The 23,497-nt window shown below is 41.4% G+C and overlaps 1 protein-coding gene across 11 annotated transcripts in view; it reads right to left on the bottom strand.

Annotated features, from left to right (window-relative positions):
- CELF2 (CUGBP Elav-like family member 2) overlaps nucleotides 1-23,497 on the bottom strand; it is a 591,625-nt gene that overhangs the window by 100,730 nt on the left and 467,398 nt on the right. For all 11 annotated transcript variants that reach the window (XM_054695080.1, XM_054695077.1, XM_054695079.1 and 8 more), the window contains one exon: nucleotides 8,408-8,490. In XM_054695080.1, the coding sequence (XP_054551055.1) occupies nucleotides 8,408-8,490 (83 nt within the window). The remainder of the gene's footprint in view (nucleotides 1-8,407; nucleotides 8,491-23,497) is intronic.

Here is a 23,497-nt window from a genome sequence, read left to right as displayed (position 1 = left end):
TGTTTGGCCTCTTCAATCACAGACCCTACTCCCCAAAATGTGGTGAACACGCAGAAATCCACCTTTCAGGGGGCCAAGCTATTGGGGAGTTTTAGCAACAGTGACTTCTAATTCTAGTTCTGTCACTGTTTTGCTAGGGGAGGTCAGAGAAGTTAATTTAATCTTCCAGAGCCTTAGTGTCCTCAGTATAACAAGGTGAATGTTATCAATACATCACCTGAAATATTTTTAGAAAGGATAACAAACAACAACTTAAAGCCATCTACAAACACAGGCAACTCACTTATCCATGTTAACTGGGGACAGGTATAAAACAGATAAAAGAAATCCACTGATAATCCTGAAACCTCATTAGGTTAAACACTCTTACTTGTCAAACCAATGCTGTAAGTGAGGAATTAAACTGACTTTGTAAATTTCACTATCTCTTTATTCTTTTCCTGTGTCCTAGTGGAAAGATTAGTAATGCTAGGCACCCTGCTGGTTCCATCCAGAGAGGAGAGGAAAAAAGATGCCCAGAGAATCTCAACATGGATAGTCAAACCTTCAATGATCCAGATTTGTCTACATAGAGGACTCTCGAATTACTAACAACTGAACCAAGAAAAGTCAATGCATGGACCTATCTAGAAGGGTCTACAGAGATCGATCTATCTAGATCTATTTACCCACCAACCCACCCACCTACCTGTCTAGATGCATTGCTCTCATTAACTAGGACATTACTATAGACAATGCATGGGAAGCAAACATTTGCAAGATCGGAAAGGGCTCTTAATCATTTAGTCCACCTACTTTGCTCTGTAGATGAAAGAAAGACGGGTTTCAAGTGCTGGTGGAGGAGGAGAAGACAGTGTGAGTATGTATTTTGAGTACTGATGGGAAGTAATGACAGTCAGGAACAATAAAGAGTATGAAAGAGAACATTTGTTACTGTGTCCCTATCCGCAATCTCCCACAGGTATTGTCTCTTGTTTATCCTTTCATCTCGATGACTTGTGGGTAGTGAGAGCAATGATGATTTGGCCCTGAAATATTGCTTTATTATCAAAACAACTTTAACAGTTTATGTCACAATATTAATGAGATGTTCTGAGCACCTGGGAACAATGACAGTGTATAGTCAAAATAATCAGAGAATGAGGAAGCTTCTGTGCCTGCATCCCTCCTTTCTAGTCTGCTTCCCCTGTACTCAACAGCTCCAACTGGGCCCAGTGGTGGGGTCTGAAGACTCCTTCTGATTCTGTCCTTAGCTTCCCTGACTCAGCCAATCTCTATTTCTCAGTAGATGGGGAAGAAAATTGGGGATCCTGAGACAACTCTCTCCATGCCTACCATGTCATTTACATCTTGTGGCTGACAGATGAGTGTCTGAACTGGCCAGTGCCTGGCAATTGGACATAGAGGTCCTGCGAGCCATGCCCAGTGCACATGTGAAAGACTCATCTCCTGTCCTGCACAACAGGGATTTTTACAGGTGATGAATTCTCACAGAGCCCATCCACTTGAAAGAATTTGGACAATTCTCAAGCTTTACCACTTAAAATTTCCCCTTTAATTTGACTGTCATAGTCCCTTCCTCTGCAATTCCATTCATATCTTTAATCAAATTCATGTTTTATTTTCCTCCACCATCTTCTTTGGAAATCTCATCAAACTCTTGGATCTGAGGTCTATTTAATCCCAGTTTAATCTTGAGATATCAAAGAGAAAGGAGAAATGGTTATTTCTGAAATCTGACTCATTTTTTCATTGTTCTACCTCACTATTGCTCACATGTTAACAAGGAGATACCAATATCCTGCCAATAATGACCCAAGGCAATTCTGCACATCTGTTTAGACACAGGGCCAGGTCATTGCACCTGGGCTCTCATAATCCCTCGCAACTGTCCTACTGCTTAGGTGTGTAATTGAGACTATGCTGTTTGCAAAACAAAACAGAAAGGGCCTCCACTGAGTTCTGTTTCCAGTTAGTGGTGTCGCTGTCTTCACCCTGTGCTGGCTGGGCTGCTCAGCACAATCATGTTCAATGTTTCTCCCCCAAGGACCCATCATTAATTTTCTCCAATGGACTTCCTTGTATTGAGTGGGCCATATTTAAAATATAATTAGTTTTTCATTTAATTAATGAGACACACATGAATAATTATCAATCGAAAATACTGAATCATGGTCAGCATAAAAGAACCCATACAACTTTATGGTGGGTGCATGGGTGAAAGAGAGAATGTTCTATGGCCTTTTATGAAGCAGTAAAATATAGTTCTGAGATGCCTTGGAATTGGCCTGCTGACTGGGAATCAGGGCCAAGGATTCTTACTGTCCCTAACTTTCTCTGAGGTCTAGTCCAAGTTGCTGGGCACAATCCTGCCACACTGGGGCTGGTTTGCACCTTGTGCTCATCTCCTTCCACTGGCAAGGCTCTGGAGTGGGCAGGGGCTTCTGAACTCCTCCCCCACCATGACAATCTACCTCAGGGTCCTTAAAAAAGTCATATTCACAAAGTCCATACCTCTTGTTAGCTTTTATTTCTAAAGGATTTACTGCCACAGTAAAATAGTGGAGAAGTCGCAGACCTATAGCTCAGAGACAGTCCTAAATAGTTCAGCCCAGGCCAAATTCTACAAATATAAACCTGAAGAACAGCCATCTGATGATGTAGGTACTGATTTATACTTTCCACATCAAATGTATTTGATGTGTAGAGTTGCTGCCCAAGAAAAATTCACACCTACAGAAGCTATCAAAGCAAAACAATGTCTTAAAGCACATTTCTTCAGGGGCTCAAAAAGCTTAACATACATTAGCTCATTCAGTCCCTACTCTTCTGCTAAGAAGGTGGAAGGCAGGATTATCATCATTAATGGCAGTTCTCAAGTACCTTCGCACATGTGCCATGAATTAGCCATGATCCTGATTCAAAGCAAAAGACTAACGGACAAACAAGCCTAAGAATTACAAAGCCCATGAATCCTAAAGTAAGAAAGTTGACTACAGAGTAAGAGTATGTTGGCAGATCAAAAAGGAAAGGGATTTTAAGCTATTATCTTCCTGTATTTACTTGGTTGAACTGATATCTACATGTGGATGTGTGTGATTGTGTATCTACAGCTGTAGAGACAGTCATAAATACCTCGTTCTGTGTATATGAAACCAATCATATAACTGTACATACATGTAATCACAAATCCATGTTCATCTTATATTTTGGAGCACTTGGAATACTGAGCGAAAGTATACTTTCTGGAAAAAAAACTTGACTTCTTGGGAAATATCTGATAAAACTAATCCATCCATGCACTAACTATCCAAGACTATGCGTTACACATTAACCATGTCTAGGCGCCATGGGTGACTGTATGTTTTGGTGATTTTGTGACAAACGGTACAATTGCTACTGTGTTCCCTTCCTGAAACAGTGCCTGGCAAATAAGGAAAATTCAATACTAGGGTGATATGTCTATGAACCTTCGGGAATCATGCATCTACGTGATATATGATTTTAAAGACTCAAACCTATTCAGAGAGATGTTTTGATGATTTTTTCTTTGCCAAAAAAAATTTTAAATAAAAAGAATTTGTGAAAAAAACCTTTAAACTGGCCTCGCTAGGTTTTGCAATGCGATGTTTTTCTGGAGAAATTTCCTTGATATGATGAGATGGGCTTGAGATTTTATGACAGATATAATAATGATAATAATGATGGTGATAATGATAAAATAATCATCGTGGCTCTGAGAACAAAGGCATTAAATACAAATTAATAATTAGAAAAGGTGGTTCAAAGAAAATGAGCACCTCCAACCGCATTACAATGGGCAAATTGAATTTGGTCCCAGGGAGAACCACACTGTTCCACTGAAAGAATATTAAACCCTAACATTCCAGTATGAAAGGACATAAAGGGACGAGTCTACGGAGAGCTGAGTTAAAGGTCATCTGGGAGGACAGTGCTACCCACACAGGAAAGCTCCCTGTTCCCGGGCAAGCCAGGGAGGGGCTCATTCACTTCATGAGGGTGAACACACTTGTCCTAAGAGGCCATTTTATCTACAGCTTCTTCCCACTGGATCAGGATCATTTGTTTTTATGTCTCAAGCCTATGTGTAGCCCTTGGTCACATGGCAGATGTTATTACAAACACCTTTTGGGATGCCACCACTAAAATGGAGTGCTCCACACAAATGTTCTCTCAGGGCAATAACTCCTTAATATAAACTGCATTTAATAAAACTGGTAGTGATTCTGAAAAAGAAAGGAGTAAGGCATATTCAGAGAAAATGTCTGGAAGAAATTTGCAATTAATATTTTACAAGACATTTAGATTCCACCAATTCCTCCTTGCTGTTAAAATTTAAGAGCTTTTTCAAAACTGTATTCCTCTCTGTTATTACATCCTTAATTAAATTAATTTATACAGTGAACGCTCTGATGATACTGCTGTAGATTTTCAATCTGAAAGCCTTCTTGCTAGAGACAATATGTAAGCCCTTGAAAGAAGAATGACATAAGGCCCAGGGATATTTGGCCCTGACATCTGATTACTGAAAAGACTGTAGTAGTTTTTCTGTGTCTCAATTAAGGTCTTTATTTTATTTTTTAATTAAGCTAAATTAGGTCCGTGAAAACAACATAAATCTTTTGAGTTGCGTTTACAAGGATTTCTTGCTGAGAAATAGAAAGGCAGATGACATTTCTATTAAATAATTCTATCAGCAAGGTTATGTCTACCTGAAACCCTAAACAAAGGAAGCTCTGCTAAGCCTGATTTGCCAGATCTTCAAAGCAGAAGTGACGAAAATTTGTTCAAGAGCATGATGGTTCAGCTGTGGAAAATGTCAGTCTAACAATTGTGTACTAAGCCTGGAGGCTTATTCCATGACCCTGCCTGTGCAGAGTCATGGGGGTTGCAAAGGGGGCAGTGCATGTGCGTGCTGCAGGTGTGTGTGTGCGTGTGCATGTGTGTGCGCATGTGTATGTGAAAGAGAGAGAGTGAGCTAGCATGAGAGAACGAGAGAGGCATAGCTTATTGCGTGCCTCCCACACAGTAGGGCACTCAACAATCATGTATGATTTGTTAATCTAATGCAAGGTTAGTCATTAGAAGGCACCATACCTAAGATTTGATCTGTTGCCTAAAAGCAAGCCACAATTTCTAGATGAGAACATCATCAAACCAGAGATGGATAATTGGCTCTCATTCCTTGCTCTCCGAGGTAAGCTGTTGAATTTGCTCCCTTTACTTCTAATAGTGTATTTCTAGGATGTATGTCGAACATTTCAGAGGATGTGACCCTGTGTCTTTCTAACATGCTGAGGTTGGAGAATTGTGTCCTTAATGACTTTACATTGTTTAGTGTTATCCTGACCTTTGACCCCAACCCACCACCAATGTAAGGGTCTCTATAATCAATACAAGACAGGAAAGGAAGGTTGTCTTTACATTAAAGTCTAAGAGTAGACATGTTCAGCTGCATAGCAGGCAGTCCCATACCAACTCGTCCTTGCTTCCTTCAAAAACAAAGATGGTCCCTAAACATTAATCGAGTTTGGTTGCATGATAAAAAAGTTTTGTATTGGTATAAAACATCAATTGCAAAGGGAAATAAATAGGAAAAAGCCCAAACAGGCAGCACTATTTGATCTTGTTTTAAATTGAAAGTTTTGGACACTTAAAAAAAAAAAAAAAGACAGCAAGTGCCTTTATAATGGATTTTATCTGCAGGAAAATGATTACAACCCGAAAAGCTTTAAAGTGTCAGCTGGTGATGCATTTTTCTTGATCCCTTTTATTTTTATTCAGAAGGAAATTGAAGGCATATGGCAAAGTGCATCATTAATTTCTTATTAATTTCATAATATGAAGGCAGCCAGTTAAAATAGTAGTGCTACAACTTTAAATTACCGAACTCACTTGGTATTTAATGAGAGATTTAGCACAGCAGGGTTTCTGTTAAATTAAGTTGTGCCTTCACATCACAGTGGGAAAACAGGTGTATATTGGTTTAGAATTATGGAAATGTTGACTAATTCCAAGGCTTGTAATCAAACAGCAAGGCACCCTGTAATATTTTTTCCCAAGAATATGCATTAATCTTTTATGTCTGGTCCCACTTCTTCCTGTCCACCAAAAGCTCACAGCTGAAAGGAAACTACTTTCATGTTCCTCCTGTAGCTGTTAAAGGTGATCTTTCTCAGATAAAGCTATACATAAATGTAAGCTATGGAACTCGGTTCCTATTCACCTAATTTGAAAAGGAAACTGTAGCAAAAGTGTGAGCACTGTGAAGGCTATGAGGCTACAAATCAAATCTGAATTCTTGATATGTTCATTTAACCTGCCTCAAGTAATTGGCATGTGAAATTGAACTGGATGAAAAGAAAACCAAAAACAATCCACAAACCATCTTTTCAACTCTAGAGTTATTGTCTTCAATAATGGGTCACTAAGATCACCATCCCTACCTATTGTTCTCAGAATTTTTAAGGGAAAGAAAAAAAGGGACGTGAAACTTTTTTTTTTTAATACATAAGATACTGTTTGTTTGTTAAGAAAAGGGTCACAGTAAGATGTCCCAATCAGAAGCATATTCATCAGTCACTTGTATATTTTCCAACATGGCCATTCATCATATTAACTTTGGGCTCCTTGAGAATGTTTTCACCTAGGAAGACTGTTTATTGGGAGCTGAGCTTCCGATGGAGAGAAAGAACCCAAATCAGCCATTCTTTGCATTAATTTAAGATAGAATGTAATGTGGCATCTTTACACTGTAAATGCAAAAAAATATGTAAACATATATAAGTGGAAAAACAAATTCATCATCTCAAATAAATATTGCAACATACCTGGAAGAATTTTGTGTGCTAATTTCTTTTTCAGAGAAGGAATAATAAAATGGATCTTTAGGTTTGATTAGGAAATGGGAAATAAAAACAATTTTATTCTATCATTGTTGGAACCAGGAAATATCTGCCCTGTTGCTTCACTTGAGAATGTCACCCTAACATTGTAGTCTCCTGGAATTCACATTGGAAAAATTTCATTTATATGGAGAATTGAAAAGCTGAAATGCTACTTTTTTAAGTTTCTGAGCAAAGCACTTATACCTATTAAAAGGAACCACCTTACTAAAAACCACCCCAGAAGTTTCTGGGAGACAGAGTTAAAGTGAATCGGGAGAGAAAATTCTGGCAGCACACTTGCTTTCGGAACCTCTTTGATTTGCTCACACAAAAAGGCAATAAAAAAGTTGTGTGATTCCAGATCAAGGTTCATATTAATTACTTTTGGGTGATTAAGATGTCCTAAGTGCTTTGAAAACCTTGGTTGAATTATCCTCCCACTACAAATACTGTAACATTTTTAATGGATCTAAGGTGAATTAAACAAATGCTGTCTTATCTGGATGGGGGTTGATGGGTTATAAAATGCATATATTAGTATGTACACACGGGGTTGGGGGGAGAGGTGGGTATGATTACAGACAGAGCTAAATGACACAAAGTTAGAATTAGACCCTGAACATATTAGGGACATTACGTTATCTTTCTTTTATTCTTCTCAAACCAGATTTCAATAAAATCATTATCACTGCACTGCTTACCCCAGGTTCTTCATTATAACCAATGCACATTGTTATGACATTAAATTAACTCATCACTGAGATTCAGGTCAATGGGGGAAATATCCAAACAGCATAAGAAAATTTATACTAGCAGGCACTATATAAAATTGCCACAAAACCCTTTAGAAATAATGTATTCTGATGAAGCAGCTATATGCAACCATCAGTTCATTTCCAGTGAATTGCACTAATCATCAAATATAACTGGGAAGGAAATGGGGGAAAAAATGGTAAGCTTTGTATTTGCTGTTCTATATCAACATGAAGTCACAAATTGGGCATTAAAACATTGCTTTTGTTAACCACCATTGACTGTTTAGAAACCATTAGGAGGTTTAATATTATGGCTGTACAGGGTACATTTTGTCCTTTCAAAAGAGAATCTAAAGACGAAATTTGAAAGGGGGCTCCTGGTGAGTAAAAGCTTTTCCTTTTCCATTTGCTACCCTCATGTGTGTTGCGTCCCCCCACCCCCACCCTTTTAAAATCTTAGCCCACCCAATACTCTGGCAGCCGCTGTTACCCAGTGGGGTCACTCTGATTCTCTAACCAGGGCACATGCTATTCTGGAGCTCTTTCCGTCTGCGTTAATGCCAGGGCTTCTTTATAGGCCTGCCAGCTGGTCTGGCTGCTGCAGGGGAAGTGAGGGGTCAGCATCATACTCCTCAAAAGACCAAAGTCATGTTTGGCACTAAGAGCCCATAACTAGAACTTTCAGATGAAAGGACCCATTTTCAAGCAATAAAGTGATTTTGGTACAAAAGTAAACCGACTCACCCCAGGTAAAGTTTTAATATTGTGCAGTGCATTCTGGGCCTCAAGTGCAGCTTTTCTTGTATAAAATGTTACGAAACAACAACCTACAGAGAGAAATGAAAAGGTTTTAGAAATTTCTGTGAATGCTTTGCTTAGATATAATGGAGACTGTGGCGAACAAATAATCTACTTAAAAAGGATGCACAATTTAAAAATAACAAAGTGTATGAGAACGGTAATAACAACATCTCAAACATTTACACAGTACCTTTCATCCTAAATCATATTTATTAGCTTTGCCTGCATTGGAAATCCATTCCTAACTTTGCACACCAACTACCTGGAATACAGCTCTTCAGGATGGTCACGAGGGGAGGGATGGGGGCGAGTTGTTAATGCAACTGATGGTGTAGCAACCACATAAAGAGTTTAATCACAATAACAACAGCAGAAACTTACATCAACTATAATTTTCTTAGAGAGCATCTCCAGAACAAGACACTTTTAGAACACTTCTAAACTCAAAGGTTTAAACAATCATAAAATGCTTAAGAGCTGGGAAGTGCTTTATTCTATCTCCACCATAGTGCATAATGCATTTTCATATAGGAGATACTCAATATTTGTTTGCCAAATGAACGACCATATTTAACCAGTTTAGAAATGAAGTGAATGTGGTGGGCACATGCCTACAATGCTGTCTACAGACTCTGTCTCACATATGAAACATACTGGTGGCACATCAATTGGCAAACTCTTGATCCCTTATTTCCAAGAGCCAATGGGAGCTCACAGTGGCTGGGCCTTGGAGATACCAGAGATCCTCTTTCCAACCAACTCCCTTCACCCAAGACAATGGGGTTGAGACCTTAGCCCATTCCCTTCTTTGTTCTGAAGGATGGGTGACCCCTTCTTCAACCTGTAGCTAAAGATACATCTGGTTAAACTGAATAAAGATACCAGCTAAAAATTTGTTAACTACATTACAGTTTCTTAGCACAACCAGGCTTGTGAAAAGAGGGTAGACAAAACTTTAGAAATTTATAGAAGAAAAATGGTGTGTCTGATCTGGGCTGTCTTAGAACAGAAGTGGAGAGATGTACCCACATGGTTATATGTACTGCACATAGTTCACCTTGACTATATTAAAGGACCCTAAAGCCTGGAGCCAGAGAAATGGAAAGGGTTTTGAGAAGCACTCAGTTGCTAAGAACAGCAAGTAGGATGAGTGAAATGCACAGCACTCAGACATCAACATAAGTTCTATTTAGGAGAATGATGTAAATAAGACCAGAGCTGGGAGACAGGAAGTTGGTAGCACATCATCAAAGGTTTAGAACCTTTGGAGTTCTTGAGCAAGAGGTTTTCTGGCCTTTCGAACACAGTAACTCATTCCAGTGAGTGGGGGGAAAGAAAGGACAGTACCTTCACAAAGCATTCCTAAATATATCTGAAATGCTTCCTCTCATCTGGAAGGGAAATTTGGAATCTTACTGCCATATACTTGATTTCATAGGAGTCTACCAAGATTAAATATGCAAGTGGACCAAGTGGAATATGACCATAGCTTCTTGGTATTAAAAAACTCCACACATCCAAAGATTAGAAACTCTTAAAATAAAGATTTGAATGGAGGGAACTAAAAATTATGAAATTGAGCTTTTCACTTCACTCATTTGACTTCTTTGACCAGAGTTCATTTGCCCATGCTGCCTGTTGGTAGAATTTTTTTATCCAAGCTGATCAAATGAAGTAGTGATCTTTATAAAAACCTCATTGGCATAACATAAGCTCTCTAAAAAGCTGTAGGAGTTTATTTAAAGCAAGCAATAATTGTTAACAGAAAAGGAAAGTCCCAGCTTCCAGTACCCTATGATAATCGCTCTACAAAGAAGATAAATACCAACCATGTTTCGCTAGGCTTGGTATAGAAAGAAAACCAGGAAGAGACATGATATTTGCCTTTAAAAGAGTTTTACAGATAGAGTAAATTTTTCCATCCCTCTCCTGGGCTTATGGGGTTTGCTTTAGATATGGAAGTAATGGGGGAACTTCTGAACTTCCACCTCAATGATCAAAGCTTCAAAACAGAGGCAGGGCCTGAGATTTTTAAACAGGTAGATTTGGGGGGCTATGACTTAAAGTAGTTTTGGCAATGGAGTAGAAGTTCTAAGGCAGTATGCCTGCCTGGGAAAAAGGTAAGCAGGGAAGAATAAGTTTGGTAGATGGAATGAAATGCCAGTATAACCATGTTCAGAGCTAGGAATGAACTATTTAGGTTGATCTAAAGAACCAAAAATGAAAAACTAAACACAGTAATAGATAATAGCAGCAAGGAACAAAGATGATGTCAACTTGACAGACAAGCATGAGTCTCAGGAATGAAGGAAACTCTCAGGAGTTTTTCCTCAGGACAAAATAAACTTTTTTGCCTTAAACACTCAAACATCCCCCGACTGCCCAACATGTGCTGAGAAGGTGCAGATGCTGTTCATTTCCTGGTTAGTGTTGAAGGGTCACCCTTGGAGAATGTAACTGTTCTAATTATTTATATATTAGTATGAATTTGATGACAAAACATTTTCCTCTTGAACAAGGGTGTTAGTAAACAGGTGGTTTTGCTTTGTCTTAGCAAGGGGAAGTTTGAAGCTGGTGTCTGAGCCATGTGGTGAATGGGGTGAAAGGGGACAAGAATCAAGAGAGGACTCTTTTGTAGAGAAAGGGAATATGAAGAGGGCTCAAATCCAAACTCTTCTTAATTTCATCCAGGGTCCCCTCTGTCTACACAAGTTATACAGTGAAATAAGCTGGAATTTCTCACTACAGCTCCTCTTCAAACTATGCAGAACTTGTAATGTGTACTCTTCTCCCATTGAAACAAAGATTTTTAAAGGTCATGCCGATGTAAGCTCCAGTTCCAGTCGTGTGACACAGCAGACTGTCCTGGACAACCTCAATGCTGTGCTTTCCTCCCTGAGTCTGACCCCCACCAACAGCTCAGTTCATGGTGTCAAGCTTGGCAAGAGAACCAGGAATCTTTCACCAGGTCTGACCTGCAGATGGCACAGTCCATGGCGTGGTGAGCAGGACTCAGGCTGAGTTTCTGCCCCTCTCTGTGGTTTCAACTGAGCAGTCTGCACAACCATGGGGTTCTGGGACTGCAGGCATGATCAGGAATATCACCCCAAACTCTTCTTTTGGTGTCATTCATTTGATTCTGACATGGGTATTCAGCCGAAGTGTTTTTGTCCGGGGTAGATTTCTTTAAAGTCACATTGTTCTTTACCTTTTTTGGGCTAAAAATGTCTTATGCTTTATTCAACATGTAAAGTAGTTCACTTACTAAATACAGGGTTTAATTAAGTTAGCTTAAAATTTGCAGGATACAGAAGCACCTTAGATTCAGCAACAAATGTTTTACCTCTTTGAGAGTTTGGTCTGCTCACTTTTGTAATAAGAGTGTTGGAGAGAATGTGGCTTGTGACTGCTCTCCCAGCTACCTCCCAGTCTTTCTTATCCAGCTACCCCTTGGTATGTTCATGTAAAACCTTACAGTCATTGACTTGCACAGATTATTTTGACAAAGGAGAAGGAAATATTGTTTGTCCTGACCTGGTTATTATCATGGAAAGGTCAGGGAGCTACTATGCATCCCAGAAAAACACTTGAAGGTTTAACAAGGATGAAATTTTCTTTCGTGCCTACCCTAACTGAACGTACATCTGTTAAGGGAACCACCTGTCTCTTAGATTTCCCCACGCCAGCTGCAGCTCAGGTCTGAAATGTACTGGATTCATTTTCAGGTCAGCTGCAACACCAGATGGCCCAGCAATCTGATTCGGGGGACAGACTCCCTGCTCTAGCAAGTTCTATTTCAAACATCATCATAAGGTGGGTGGTTAAGCATCGACAATATCCACAGGTGCTCTTCATTGGGCTGTGGTAGCAACATGCACCAGAGGAGACAGCCCCTTAGGTGCTGCTTTATTCCTGGAAAACCCCTTTCCTTGCCATTAATGGAGCGGAGAAAATGGGTCCGCTCCATCAAAGGTGGGCAGTGACTGGCCATGGGTCTCGGGGGAATTAGCAGAGGCCTGGAAAGTCAGGTGCCTCAACAAGGCTCAATCCTCTACTTTATGCTGAATTTTTGCTGCTTCACACTTTCCTGCTTTGCTCAAGTGACCCTGCATCATAAGCACTGACACAGCACAGTTCTGGTCACTGTCACACATTCAGGAGTTCAGGCTGGGGCACCAGCCAGCTCAGGAGAGGTGATAGGGACATGCCCCACCCAGATTACTTTATGGGCCCCACTTTCCAACAGCTTCAACAATTCATTGTATCAGTAAGAGTTTTGGACTTTGGAGTCAAACAAAAAATAAATCCATCTTTCCTGTGCCTATATCTCAACCTCACCCCCTTAGTCTTCTCCAGGGCTTTTTCAGTTCCCGGATGAAACAGGTTTGTTGGTAAAACTTGAGCGATGATCCCAGAGCCAAATAGTAAGTCTTAGGCCCACAGAGAGGCTAAGAGGTGCTCTACTGACCACCACTCACTGACCACCAAGAGTGACTCTGATGAGGCTGGAGCTACCTCGGGGAAGGGGGGCGGGAGACACAGTAAAGCTTCCTGGCTATTAATATCTCCTTGAGAATTAATTTTGATGCTTAACTATAAACATCTAACAGAATCCCTAAGAAGGCACAGCTGACCAGAGGCATATGCATTTCTTGATGATAGAAGAGGCTTGAAGAGAAACATTTTGGGGGCAGTATATTGGCCCCGAGGGAGCACAGAGGTCCAGACAGGCTTGTCTGCTTCCAGGTTGCCCTGTCTGTCACCCCTGTATCTGCTCCTCAAGCCCTTCACTGCCTAGATCTCCAAAAGTTGACACGCTGAGCAATCTAGTTGCATGTATTCATCCTGTAAGGCCATGTGTAATCAATATTACAACTGTGCAATATGATTAGATCCCCTTGTATCAGTAGTTGAGAGTGCCGATTCCCAGACAGGCTGAGAGCAACATACACCAACAGGATGGTGGGTATCTGGCTACATCTCTCACAAATAGTTTCTGCTGTCACAAAGTGTTCCCTCAGGTATTTCACTAGCTTGAATGCTGAATAATTTTCTACCCTGATATGAGGTTTTGTGCTGTTTCTAAAGAGAAAGCCCCCAAACATGAGGCCAATGGCATCAACACACACACACTCACTCTCTGTCTCTCTCTCTTTCTCTCCTATACACACACACACCCCCCAGTAGTGTATTTAAAATCATAAAGACTCTCAATGTCACTGAAAGACTTTAATTTTAAATGATCAAGTAGATTTATCCTCAAAGAAACCATCTGGATTATCACAACTCTTTTCAAACTACAGCTGTTTCTCTTGAAAAACTTTACTTGGAAACTCTTGGTAATAATATGCACAGAAAAAAAATTCAACAGTGCGTATATAAGTTTATATCATGGCTTGCCCTAGGCCAAAAAGCAATTTATTTATATTCTTCAGTTGGGAGGGCAGCGCAGCTACAACCTTGGAGAACAATACCAAAGATATGATTTTAAAATTAGTTCTTCTCTTAAGAAAACCAATACTGAGCTCATTAAAGAAACTTCCTGTGAGCTTTTCAAGCCTCATCATGTTGGGGCAAAGAGAAAGAAGGTTTGATGATCTTGAGACAACATTTTTAAAAGGTGGTTGTTTTTAAGGCTTTGACTCAACTCTGGACAACCCAGCAGCTTTTATTATATGTGTGGTTAAAGAATCCAGATGTAAAGAAGATCAGTGACTTGAGTGGTTTTCAACGATTGAGACAGTCAGTGGTAGAGTAGAAATTTCAGAGGCCAAACCACTAATTTACAGCACAGGAAGTCAGCTGTCTGGTGAAATACTCCTCATGGCTCCTGGAGCCACCAACCTGGATGGAGTTAAATTCTCCTGTGAAAGGGGCTCTCATATATGGCAGATAGGTCTTTGGGGAATGTTCTAGCTATAATGGCTAATTTTGTTTTCTGACACTACTGTCCGGTAATAATTTAATATGGAAAGTTGCAGAACAGCCTCTAAAATACAAATAAATTAACAATATAATTTGAGACTGGAGGTAAGAAGGGGACAACTTGATTTCCCACAACTCTGTGGCTAAGTTGGTAAAACAGTCTTTCAAGTTCAGACTGTGCGGCATTATACATGTGAACACCTGTCTCCCCAGTGGAGTCTGTCTGTAGGAAGGAGAGGGGGGCTGTCTGTGCTCCAGGCCAGTCAACATTTTCAACACTAGAAATCTATATTTCTTTCTAAATCTGAGCAAATAAACACTTGAAAACAGCCATCGTATGATCATCTGATGATTGGACCCTGTACTTATTTCTTTTAAAAACAAAGTGATAATCCTAACAGACAAATTCAAGTTATATTTGCATTCAGGACAGCCACAAAGTCATCATGTTGTGAATTGAAAATTCCTTTAAAGCCTGCCTCTGAATTCTAAGGGGCTGACAGATCAAGGGACCAAGGCCCTGGAAGGCTAAATTAGTGAACCAGCCACAGTTTTTTTCTTTCTGTGAATGAAGCTCTCTTTTGTATGCACATTTGCAAGCAAAGCAGGTGCCGGCTTTACACAAGTCGAATGGCAATCGGGATCTTGGCTTCTTGTCAAGTCAGTGGCACACAAGCCAGTTTAACTCAAAGGAGGACATACCCCTCATGCTCGATTCCCCTTGGAATCTATTTTCTCTCCCTCAATCGTAGCCACTATATAGAGAATTTAATACTTTTTCCCGAGTCCAAAGGTTGTTGATCTAAGTGGTACATTTTTGCTCAAGTGAATCTCCCCACTGCTAAGGTTCCGACTATCAATCATTGGCCTTTCCCCTGCCAAGACCCTCCACTTTCAGTTTCTACAAGGCAGTTAAAGGTTCAAAAACCCCCATCAAAAATCCCCTGAATCAAATTTTTAAAGAAAACCTAGCATTGACCTTAAACATAAGGAGCAGTTTTCCAGTGGTTAAGAAGGTGACACTCAGTATCTTGAGGAAAAAGACAATGACAAAATGCCATTCTTTGAGAGTACACAGATGCTTCAGGAGGCGAGCTGGTGGCCTGGAGCATCATGTGGCTGTCCCTTTCCTCAGCCCATGTCCACCCACTCACCCACCAAGAACAGACACTGCCAATTAAAAAACACATCGAATACACTGATAATTCCTGGGTCTCCTTCCTTCTACTTTGTCCTCAAGATATGCCTTGAGAGGAGCCAAGATAGGAGCCAAAAATGACATGACTTGTTTCACAGCTACACCTCTACTCACACCCCTTGCTGCTACCCCCTCACTGCATCTCTGTGTGTCCTTTCTTGCTGTGGCTCCCCTGAATGTGGCTGCTCTGTCAAGATGGCTGCAGAGCCAGGAGTAGTGAGCACAGCAGTGATTAGTTAGCTATGGGAAGAACCTGCAAGATGACAATTTTGGCCATGCGCCTCTCTCTCTCTCTTTTTTTTTTTCCTTTAAACTCAAAACTAAGAAAAGAAAATGAAGTTAATACGCCATTGCTTTCTTTTGGCTTCTGGGCTCCTTCCACAGGATTACAGAATTTTACAGCTGGCTAACTATCCCAACCTAACTCTTCCACCTCCCACAGGGAAGCAGACTGCCCACAACCACACAGTAGCTAAGCACTTGACAGTAACTTTTCAACATCATTGCCGGTCACAGGATGCTAGCCCATGCACCTGCCCGATATGGTCCACCTTACTCTCAAAGATCCTGAGAACTGCTTTAGCTCCCTTCATGTTACCCTCATTTGTCTTTTATGACCCACTCTCTCTTGTGTTAAATTTCTCTCCAACAGTCTCTTACGACCAACCTATTTTTCCCCCTCCTTCAAAAAGTGGACTTCCGGGGCCTCCCCAGTGGTGCAGCAGTTGAGCGCTGGACTGTGAAGCTGCCCGCAGCCTCTGCAGTGCCGGTTCCATCCCCGGCCGTCTGGTGAGGGTCCCACATGGCGTGCAGACCTCTCCTGCCACGCCCACTGCCCCCCTCAGCAGTGTATTTCGTCAGTCTGCCTGTTCTGCTCTCTGCTCTGGCTCTGGTGAATTCTCTCACCCTCCTGCGCTTCTGACTGTACCCAGTGCTTGCATAAATAAGTAATAAATAAATAAATAAATATCTTTAAAAAAAAAGTGGACTTCCATAGCTAGGATAATAACTGCCCATGACAAACACCACATCCTGTAGAAATCAACTTCTAATGAAACTGCATCTCATTAGCTTAGTTTTATAGAGTTTGCTATCACTGGCACCCTGATGTAATAAGTATTACCATCTGGCCACTAGCTGGGAAGCAGAGGCACACGGCTGCCACTCTGCTCACAGGGCTTGAATGATGTGGCCACCACATTTGCATGACCAAAATGTAACCCCAAAGGAATCCCCTGGGAATTTCTCTGCCAAAGCAGGAGCTGAATTTCTCACCTCTGGCTGCCTGGGCAGGGATCCTATGTTCTTCCCAGAATGCTGACTCACCTCCTGGCAGGATGACCCCGTACAGTGAATCTGTACCAATAGTCCCAGCCTGGAGGAAGCCATTCTCACCTGGTTCTCAGCAACCCCTTTCCTCAAACCAGCACCCTACATGTTCTGCGGTGACCACATTCTATTAATTGGCCATAGGGGCTAGGCCACTGCTGGCCTCCTGCTGCCCAGAGGATTGAGGATTTCCCATGGAGGAAACATCTCCTGTTACACCCATGGCCCTACAAAGACAGGCATTCTCTCTGCATCTTCTGCCAGAAAAATTGCCATTTTTTTTCTTTTTGACCTAGATTAAACCTATTGCTTTCAAGCCTTTTGGGAAAGCAACTGAGGACAAATGCGCATGGGCAAAGGGAGGTATGTGCCCTGCAACACTTCCTCACCCAAGATTATGTAAATCCAGTGAAAGTACAACACAGATAAAAAAGATATCAAGGGCCAAGTGGCTGGGATCTGTATTTCCCTTCCCGGGAACTCTGAAATAAGCCACTTATGTGAAACCATTTCCAACATCTAATAACTGCAAAGTGTCTGGAGAATTTTAATGTCACCTTTCCCCCCTAATAGGACAATTGCTGCATTTAGTTGTTTCTAGGACACTCTGACTCTGCTGTAAGGATGGAAAGGTGAGTTTATAGTGATGCACATTTTGTCAAGGAGCATGGAGGACAAGATGAAGCAAGCAGGCTCCTGCATCACAGAAAATGTCATTTGACTTTTAGAATGCAAGGTAATAAGCAAACTGGATTTGATTACATTTTTGTTTCTTAAATACTAATTCAAGAGTAGGAAGGACTACATTATTTTTTTCCCTATAACAGTAAGAAAAAAAAGAACTTTAAGTTGAACATGATTAGCTACTAGCAGCAGCCAACTGAGCAGTCTCCCTGAAGTGGGCGTGACTGGCCCAACGCCCTGGGCAGGAGTCCTGCAGGGGCACAGGTGGTGCCAGTGTGCCTGTTCCAGCACCCAGCAGCTTGAGCTGGTCTGAAATAACCGAGGGAAAGTCACGGTGTTCTAGGAAGGCACACTAGGGTTAAATGTGGTAGAGGAAGTCTTGTCTTGAATGCAATTAAAAAGGATTTAGTTTCGAGAGCACTGAGGGACCTCATTAAAAGAAGTTTCTAATATAAGGTTATTTCATAGGATGGATTCTCTTGAGGACAGTGTGGTATTATAATTAGAAGTCTAGTGGCAATGGGAGTAAGTTAAAATCGTGTCTGTCTTCTTAGGGTGCTCTTTAGCACGTGGGGCTGTGAGATGCATCCCAGCAGACCAGTCTCTCAAGAGTCAACTTTACCACCTTGCTTCATGTGATGAGGCAGCTTCTATTTCTTGAGACTGGAGTCACAGGGGCCTTCCTGTCAGCCGGATGAAAGGGCCACTCAGCTCCCTCAGCATCTACAGAGGCTTTACTGGGGTTATGACTTTTTACTGTTCCATGAGTGGCTGAATGATCCCAAGAACCATTTCCATCCAGAGTAGAACCACGGTACTTTTCTGGAAGTTGGGGTGAGGAAAGTCCTGTCTACTTCCCCCTTCCCCCACCCCCGCCCTGGTCTTTAGAGTCAAAGTGGAATGGAGAGGGAAATTCTGGCTACCAAAACCACATGCTAGATCCAAGTGAAGATGTGCAGTTGTTTTGGACTCTGCTGTGGTATTGTTAGGGGAAAAGGCTGCCCCAAAGCAAATTCCATACAGGCTTTGTGGACTCCACCCCCACCCCAGGTCAAAGCCAAAGACACTGGGAACTCCAAATCCCATCACCACCCAAGGGAAGGTGGCTGGGACCTGAGGGTGGGGTTAAGCAGACAGGTGGATACAAAAGGCAGACATGTGGGCTTTGGGGCTCTCTCTCCATTTTGGGGCCCTCGGCCAGCTCGCGGCGTCCGTCTAGCTCTGAGAGTGACTTTGGGTTTCCAGGTCGTCGGATCGGGTAGGACGCATTAAAGACTTTATTTCCCTATTTTCTCCCTGAGTTGTACATTTTCCTTATTTCTTTTTCTCTTGTAAATAAACCTTTTATTAACCCTTTTGCGTGTGTCTGTAGTGGAGTATTCATAAGTCCCTTTAAAGCGCGCGGGTGAGGACCCACAGCCAGGAACCCGTTTAATATCGGGGTTGCTCTATAACAGTATGTGATTGGAGAGAGCAGATATTATGACCATGGTACCTGCCTCAGCCACTCCCCTGATATCAGAGCTGTGCAGATGTCTGAAGGAGATGTTTTTTACAAACAGCTTGGAATGGCAGAATTCAGAGAAGAAAGGCACATTGGTAGCCAAGCACAAAGTGATGTTCCAGTGATAAGAGGTACATTTCCTTGGAGCCAGAGGCAGAGACTAGGAGAGTTTTCAGAATGACACTGGCTATTTCTTTCCTCCTTCATTCATGGAACTTCATAGTGAGTGAAGTTGTCACTCCTCATTAGTGCTTCAGATTGACCAGGTATTTGATAAATTTCTCAACCTCTTTAAGCCTCTGCTTCCTTGGAAATGAAATAAGGTTAGTATGAGCAGTTGTATCACAGGGTTATTGTATCAAACAAGATCATTCAGGAAAACATGTAATATAGCTCTTAGCATGTAAACCAATGGTAGAGGTTACTGTCCATTTTATTTTTTATTTTTATTTTTTAAGATTTATTTATTTGTGCATACAAGAACTGGGGTACAGGCCAGAGGTGTGGCAGGTGAGAGGATTCACCAGAGACAGAGTGGGGAACAGAACAGGCAGACTGACTGAAATACACTGCTGAGGGGAGCAGCAGGCGAGTCAGGAGAGGTCTGCTGTGCCATGTGGGTCTCCTCCCTGGCTGGGGATCGAACTTGTGCTGCAGTGGCTGCTGATAGCTTCATAGGTTGTGTCTTAACCCCTTGCGCCACCAGGGAGGCCCTACTGTCCATTTTTAATGAGGTCTGTTTCTCCATGAAGCCCTGTACCTGAGCATACCTATGTGGGCTCCCCAGGAGGCAGGTAAGGGACAGGCAGCTTGGCCCCCATGTTGTAGAGGTACACAGTGGCAGCTTCAACACACCTGCCATGACGCCGCACCATCCCCACCAGTCCCTGGATGGAGGGGGCCTCTTTTGTAAGTGATGACCACATGCTCTTTAATAGGGTTTGGAATTGATTTTGTTGTCTTGCTTTCGGGAGTAATTACTTAGAAGTAGCCAAGTTCACCCATTTGCATGGCCTTCAAGTCTCTGAACATCTATTTACATGGCCTCTAAACAGTCAATCAATTTTAATGGAATCATTTTGATGACTTTCCTAGTCAGGGTACGACGAAATTTTCCCCAACTGTGCACTTGATGGTCCTCCCCCAAGAGGCAAAAATTCCCTAAAACAGTTTGTTAACATATAAAAACCTGTTGCTATCTAATGAGCATACCCAGGTTTTACTACCATAAAAGGAGTCTAACCACAGCTTTGTCTGTCACTTCTTATTTCAGCAAATGCAGAGGTGGGGGAGACGCCACAGTGCTGAGCCTTGCATGCAGAGGCAATGCCCTAAACATCTGGATCAGGAGGGGAGAGGAAGGAAAACACATCAGCAGGAGGGCTGAGCACCAAGGTGTATTTAGGTGTCTCCTGAAAAAAAGAGGTTCCAAGCACCTGGATGTCACTTTCAGAGTCACAGGCACATAAGACACAGGGAAAGCATCACAGGCTGAGAAGTTGCTGTGTCTTAAGAGTTCTGTTGCTGTGTTATGTTATGACGACCTCAGATGCTCTTTGAGGGCACGGAACTCTGTTCAAAGGCACTGCCTGGTGGGGGCATCTAGGTGCTTTTTAAATACTTAAAGACTGACTATCCTGTGGGCATTTCCCCATCTACTCGCCCATGGCAACACTGTTTTGTTTTAAACTTCATGTTCCAGGAGACTTTCAGATTTGAACTACAAGTGGTAAAACAGTCTACGTGACACTCTTTATTCAGTGCCTGAATAATTACTGTGGTACAGTTGACCAATTTCTGACCTAAGATGGAAGTGGCTGATGGCTTGAGGAAGGCGATTTTGTTCCATCCATTTAGTAAGATACTGCACACGCAGAGCAAAGCTCGGAACCTGGCCACAGAGAACACTAAGGCTGGCGTCTGTTTTTCCTTCTGCTCTATGGCATAATTTGGGGGGAGGGGGCCATGAAGGCTTCCTCTATATCTAGGATGATAAATAACTCACCCAAGTAGGGGCCCTTTGGATATTAGGATTTATTCTGGAACAGTAGATGAAATCCAGGGCTCTCATAGACAAACCTGACATTTACACCCTTTTTCCTCATTTTCTTCCCCAGTCCTTTTTCTCCTCTGCTAAACATCATCTTTCTTTGTTTGGAGTTCAGATTTGTATTAAAATAAAAATTCCTCAGAAGAAACAACCTGATGATCTGTTTTTCCAATGACTTATACTTTGGTATAAATAGATTGATGACTACAGGCTTTGATTAGAGTTTATACAGTGGGAACAGGGGTGGGGGTGCTAAGGCCTTAAGCAATGTCATAAAAGAGGAAAAAGATCCCAAGGTGGAGTCACTAGGGATAAACAAATTTCATTCATACTGTAATTCTGGCAAGGGTTGGTCCAGATTCGGTGGTGACCCACTTTAAATGAAGAGAGTAAAGGAAATGCAGCAGCCATTTGATTTAAGTCCTATTTCCAGTTAAGGAAACTGAGGCACAGAGAGGCTGTATCTTGGCAGTCAACTGCCTGGCTGGGGACAAAGTCTGGGCCTGAATTTGATTACATAGACTACTCTCACCAAAGACTGTCCTGTGTCTTCATTCTAAACATCACTCCAGATATATATTGAGCATGGCTTCCATTTTTCAGGAAGCTAAGTATAACTGATCACCGATACAAGAAAAATATGATGCACGGCCCTTGTACTTGATGTGCTTAATATTTAGCTACAGAGTTAACTGTTCTTTCTTTAACAGGTGGAGACAAGATTCATCTTCTTTGCTACAGAAACTCTTCCTAGAAAACCTCAGAGGGGAAAGTGAAATATTTCCTTGATATCAAGATTACAGAAAACTCTACATGCCACACACTGATTAGCGGCCATTTGGTTTCACTCTGGGAAGAAGATGCCATCTATCAGCCTTCCCCACACCACACACAGACTGAAGCTGTATTTGATCTAAAAACTTTCATTTTTCTCAATCATTGCCAATGACACTTATTCTTCTGTTAAGCCCTCAAAAAAAAGAGAGAGAGAGAGAAAAGAAATATCCCACAGGCTCCTATTTTGCCCTCAGATGACTGGATGAAGATGGATTTCCAAGTCTTTAGCCCCTTTGGACTTAAAGAGCCACAGCTTGTTTGGATTTCAAACCAACATACGCACAATTATTGAGATGGGGGTAGGAAGAAAGGCATATTGTAAAACTCTCCACAATGAGTTTAAAAAGGCTGTAGGCAACAAAGATCACCTATAAGGCAAAGCCTCGGTTGTACACTATTGCTTCCTAATTGTGCAGATAACAAATGATAATAATACTTCTTTGTAGTTAAAAGAGATGTCCTCCTGTCTCTGAAGGTTTTACATTTAGTTCTAAATTATATTCTATCATAAGAGGATCAAAAGCTCAGGCAATCCCAAACAGTGGTTATTCCAAGTATCTTTTCAATATGTACTGGAATACTTTTTATGTTAATAAGAAGACTTACCTTCCTAAATATAATGATCTTAGGCTAACATTTAAGTTGGTTTGAATTCCCTGAACACACTGCAATCTGTTGGAAGAGATATGGTCCATGGACTCTGGGTAGCAGGGAGAACATAATCTAGGATCAAATGTGCTACTAAGAGCACACCCAAAAGAATTGTACACATATCATGTCATACTTCTGGAATGTTCAGAAAGTTTTATAGAATAGCTTTCTAGCCCTTGCTTTCTGAACAGAGATCACTAATAAATAATTCAACCACTACTTGTAGAAAATATTTATGCTTTTGAATTTCCTTGATGGTAGGTTTCTAAAAGATTCAATATTATGACAGATAGGAAAACTTCCTATGATTTCATTACTAGTCAGTCTTATACAATGACTTACATGTTAAAGAGCTGTCATAAAGTGATATATTCCAAGTACTGGATATAACTATACAACCACCACATGCGAGACAACCGCTGAACTCCATCAACTGAATGAAGCAATTGGTTAATCAAAGAAAAGTTCCAGTTGAAACAGCAATATTCATGTCATGTGGAAGAGTTGCAGGATCATCTTGTCTACACAATGAGGACAGTAGCCCAATTCTAAGGCTAAAGATAGCTAAACAGGGGTGCTAAGAGTTTGGTTTCATCTAGCTAGTCTCCTACAATTCTTTACAACACAGGATTCACAGCCTGAGATTGAAACAAATGTGCAAAATACCTTTCTACAATCCAACTACAGCTTAACTAGGTTTTTCAAACATTCCTGAATATAACTATCACCTGGAATGTTTACAATGTTTGTATCTTTCTGCCCAGCTCTCCACCCTGTCTGGGCCCCAGTCTCATTTGAGAACACTTAACAGGTAGGAGATGCAGTGGAGGAAGGACTGGGTGGGGGTAAGCCTGA

The sequence above is a fragment of the Talpa occidentalis genome, unplaced genomic scaffold (assembly GCF_014898055.3).
Source record: "Talpa occidentalis isolate TD23 unplaced genomic scaffold, MPIMG_talOcc4v2.1 talOcc4.14, whole genome shotgun sequence".
NCBI lineage: Eukaryota > Metazoa > Chordata > Mammalia > Eulipotyphla > Talpidae > Talpa > Talpa occidentalis.
This window is presented reverse-complemented; position numbering and strand designations above follow the sequence as displayed.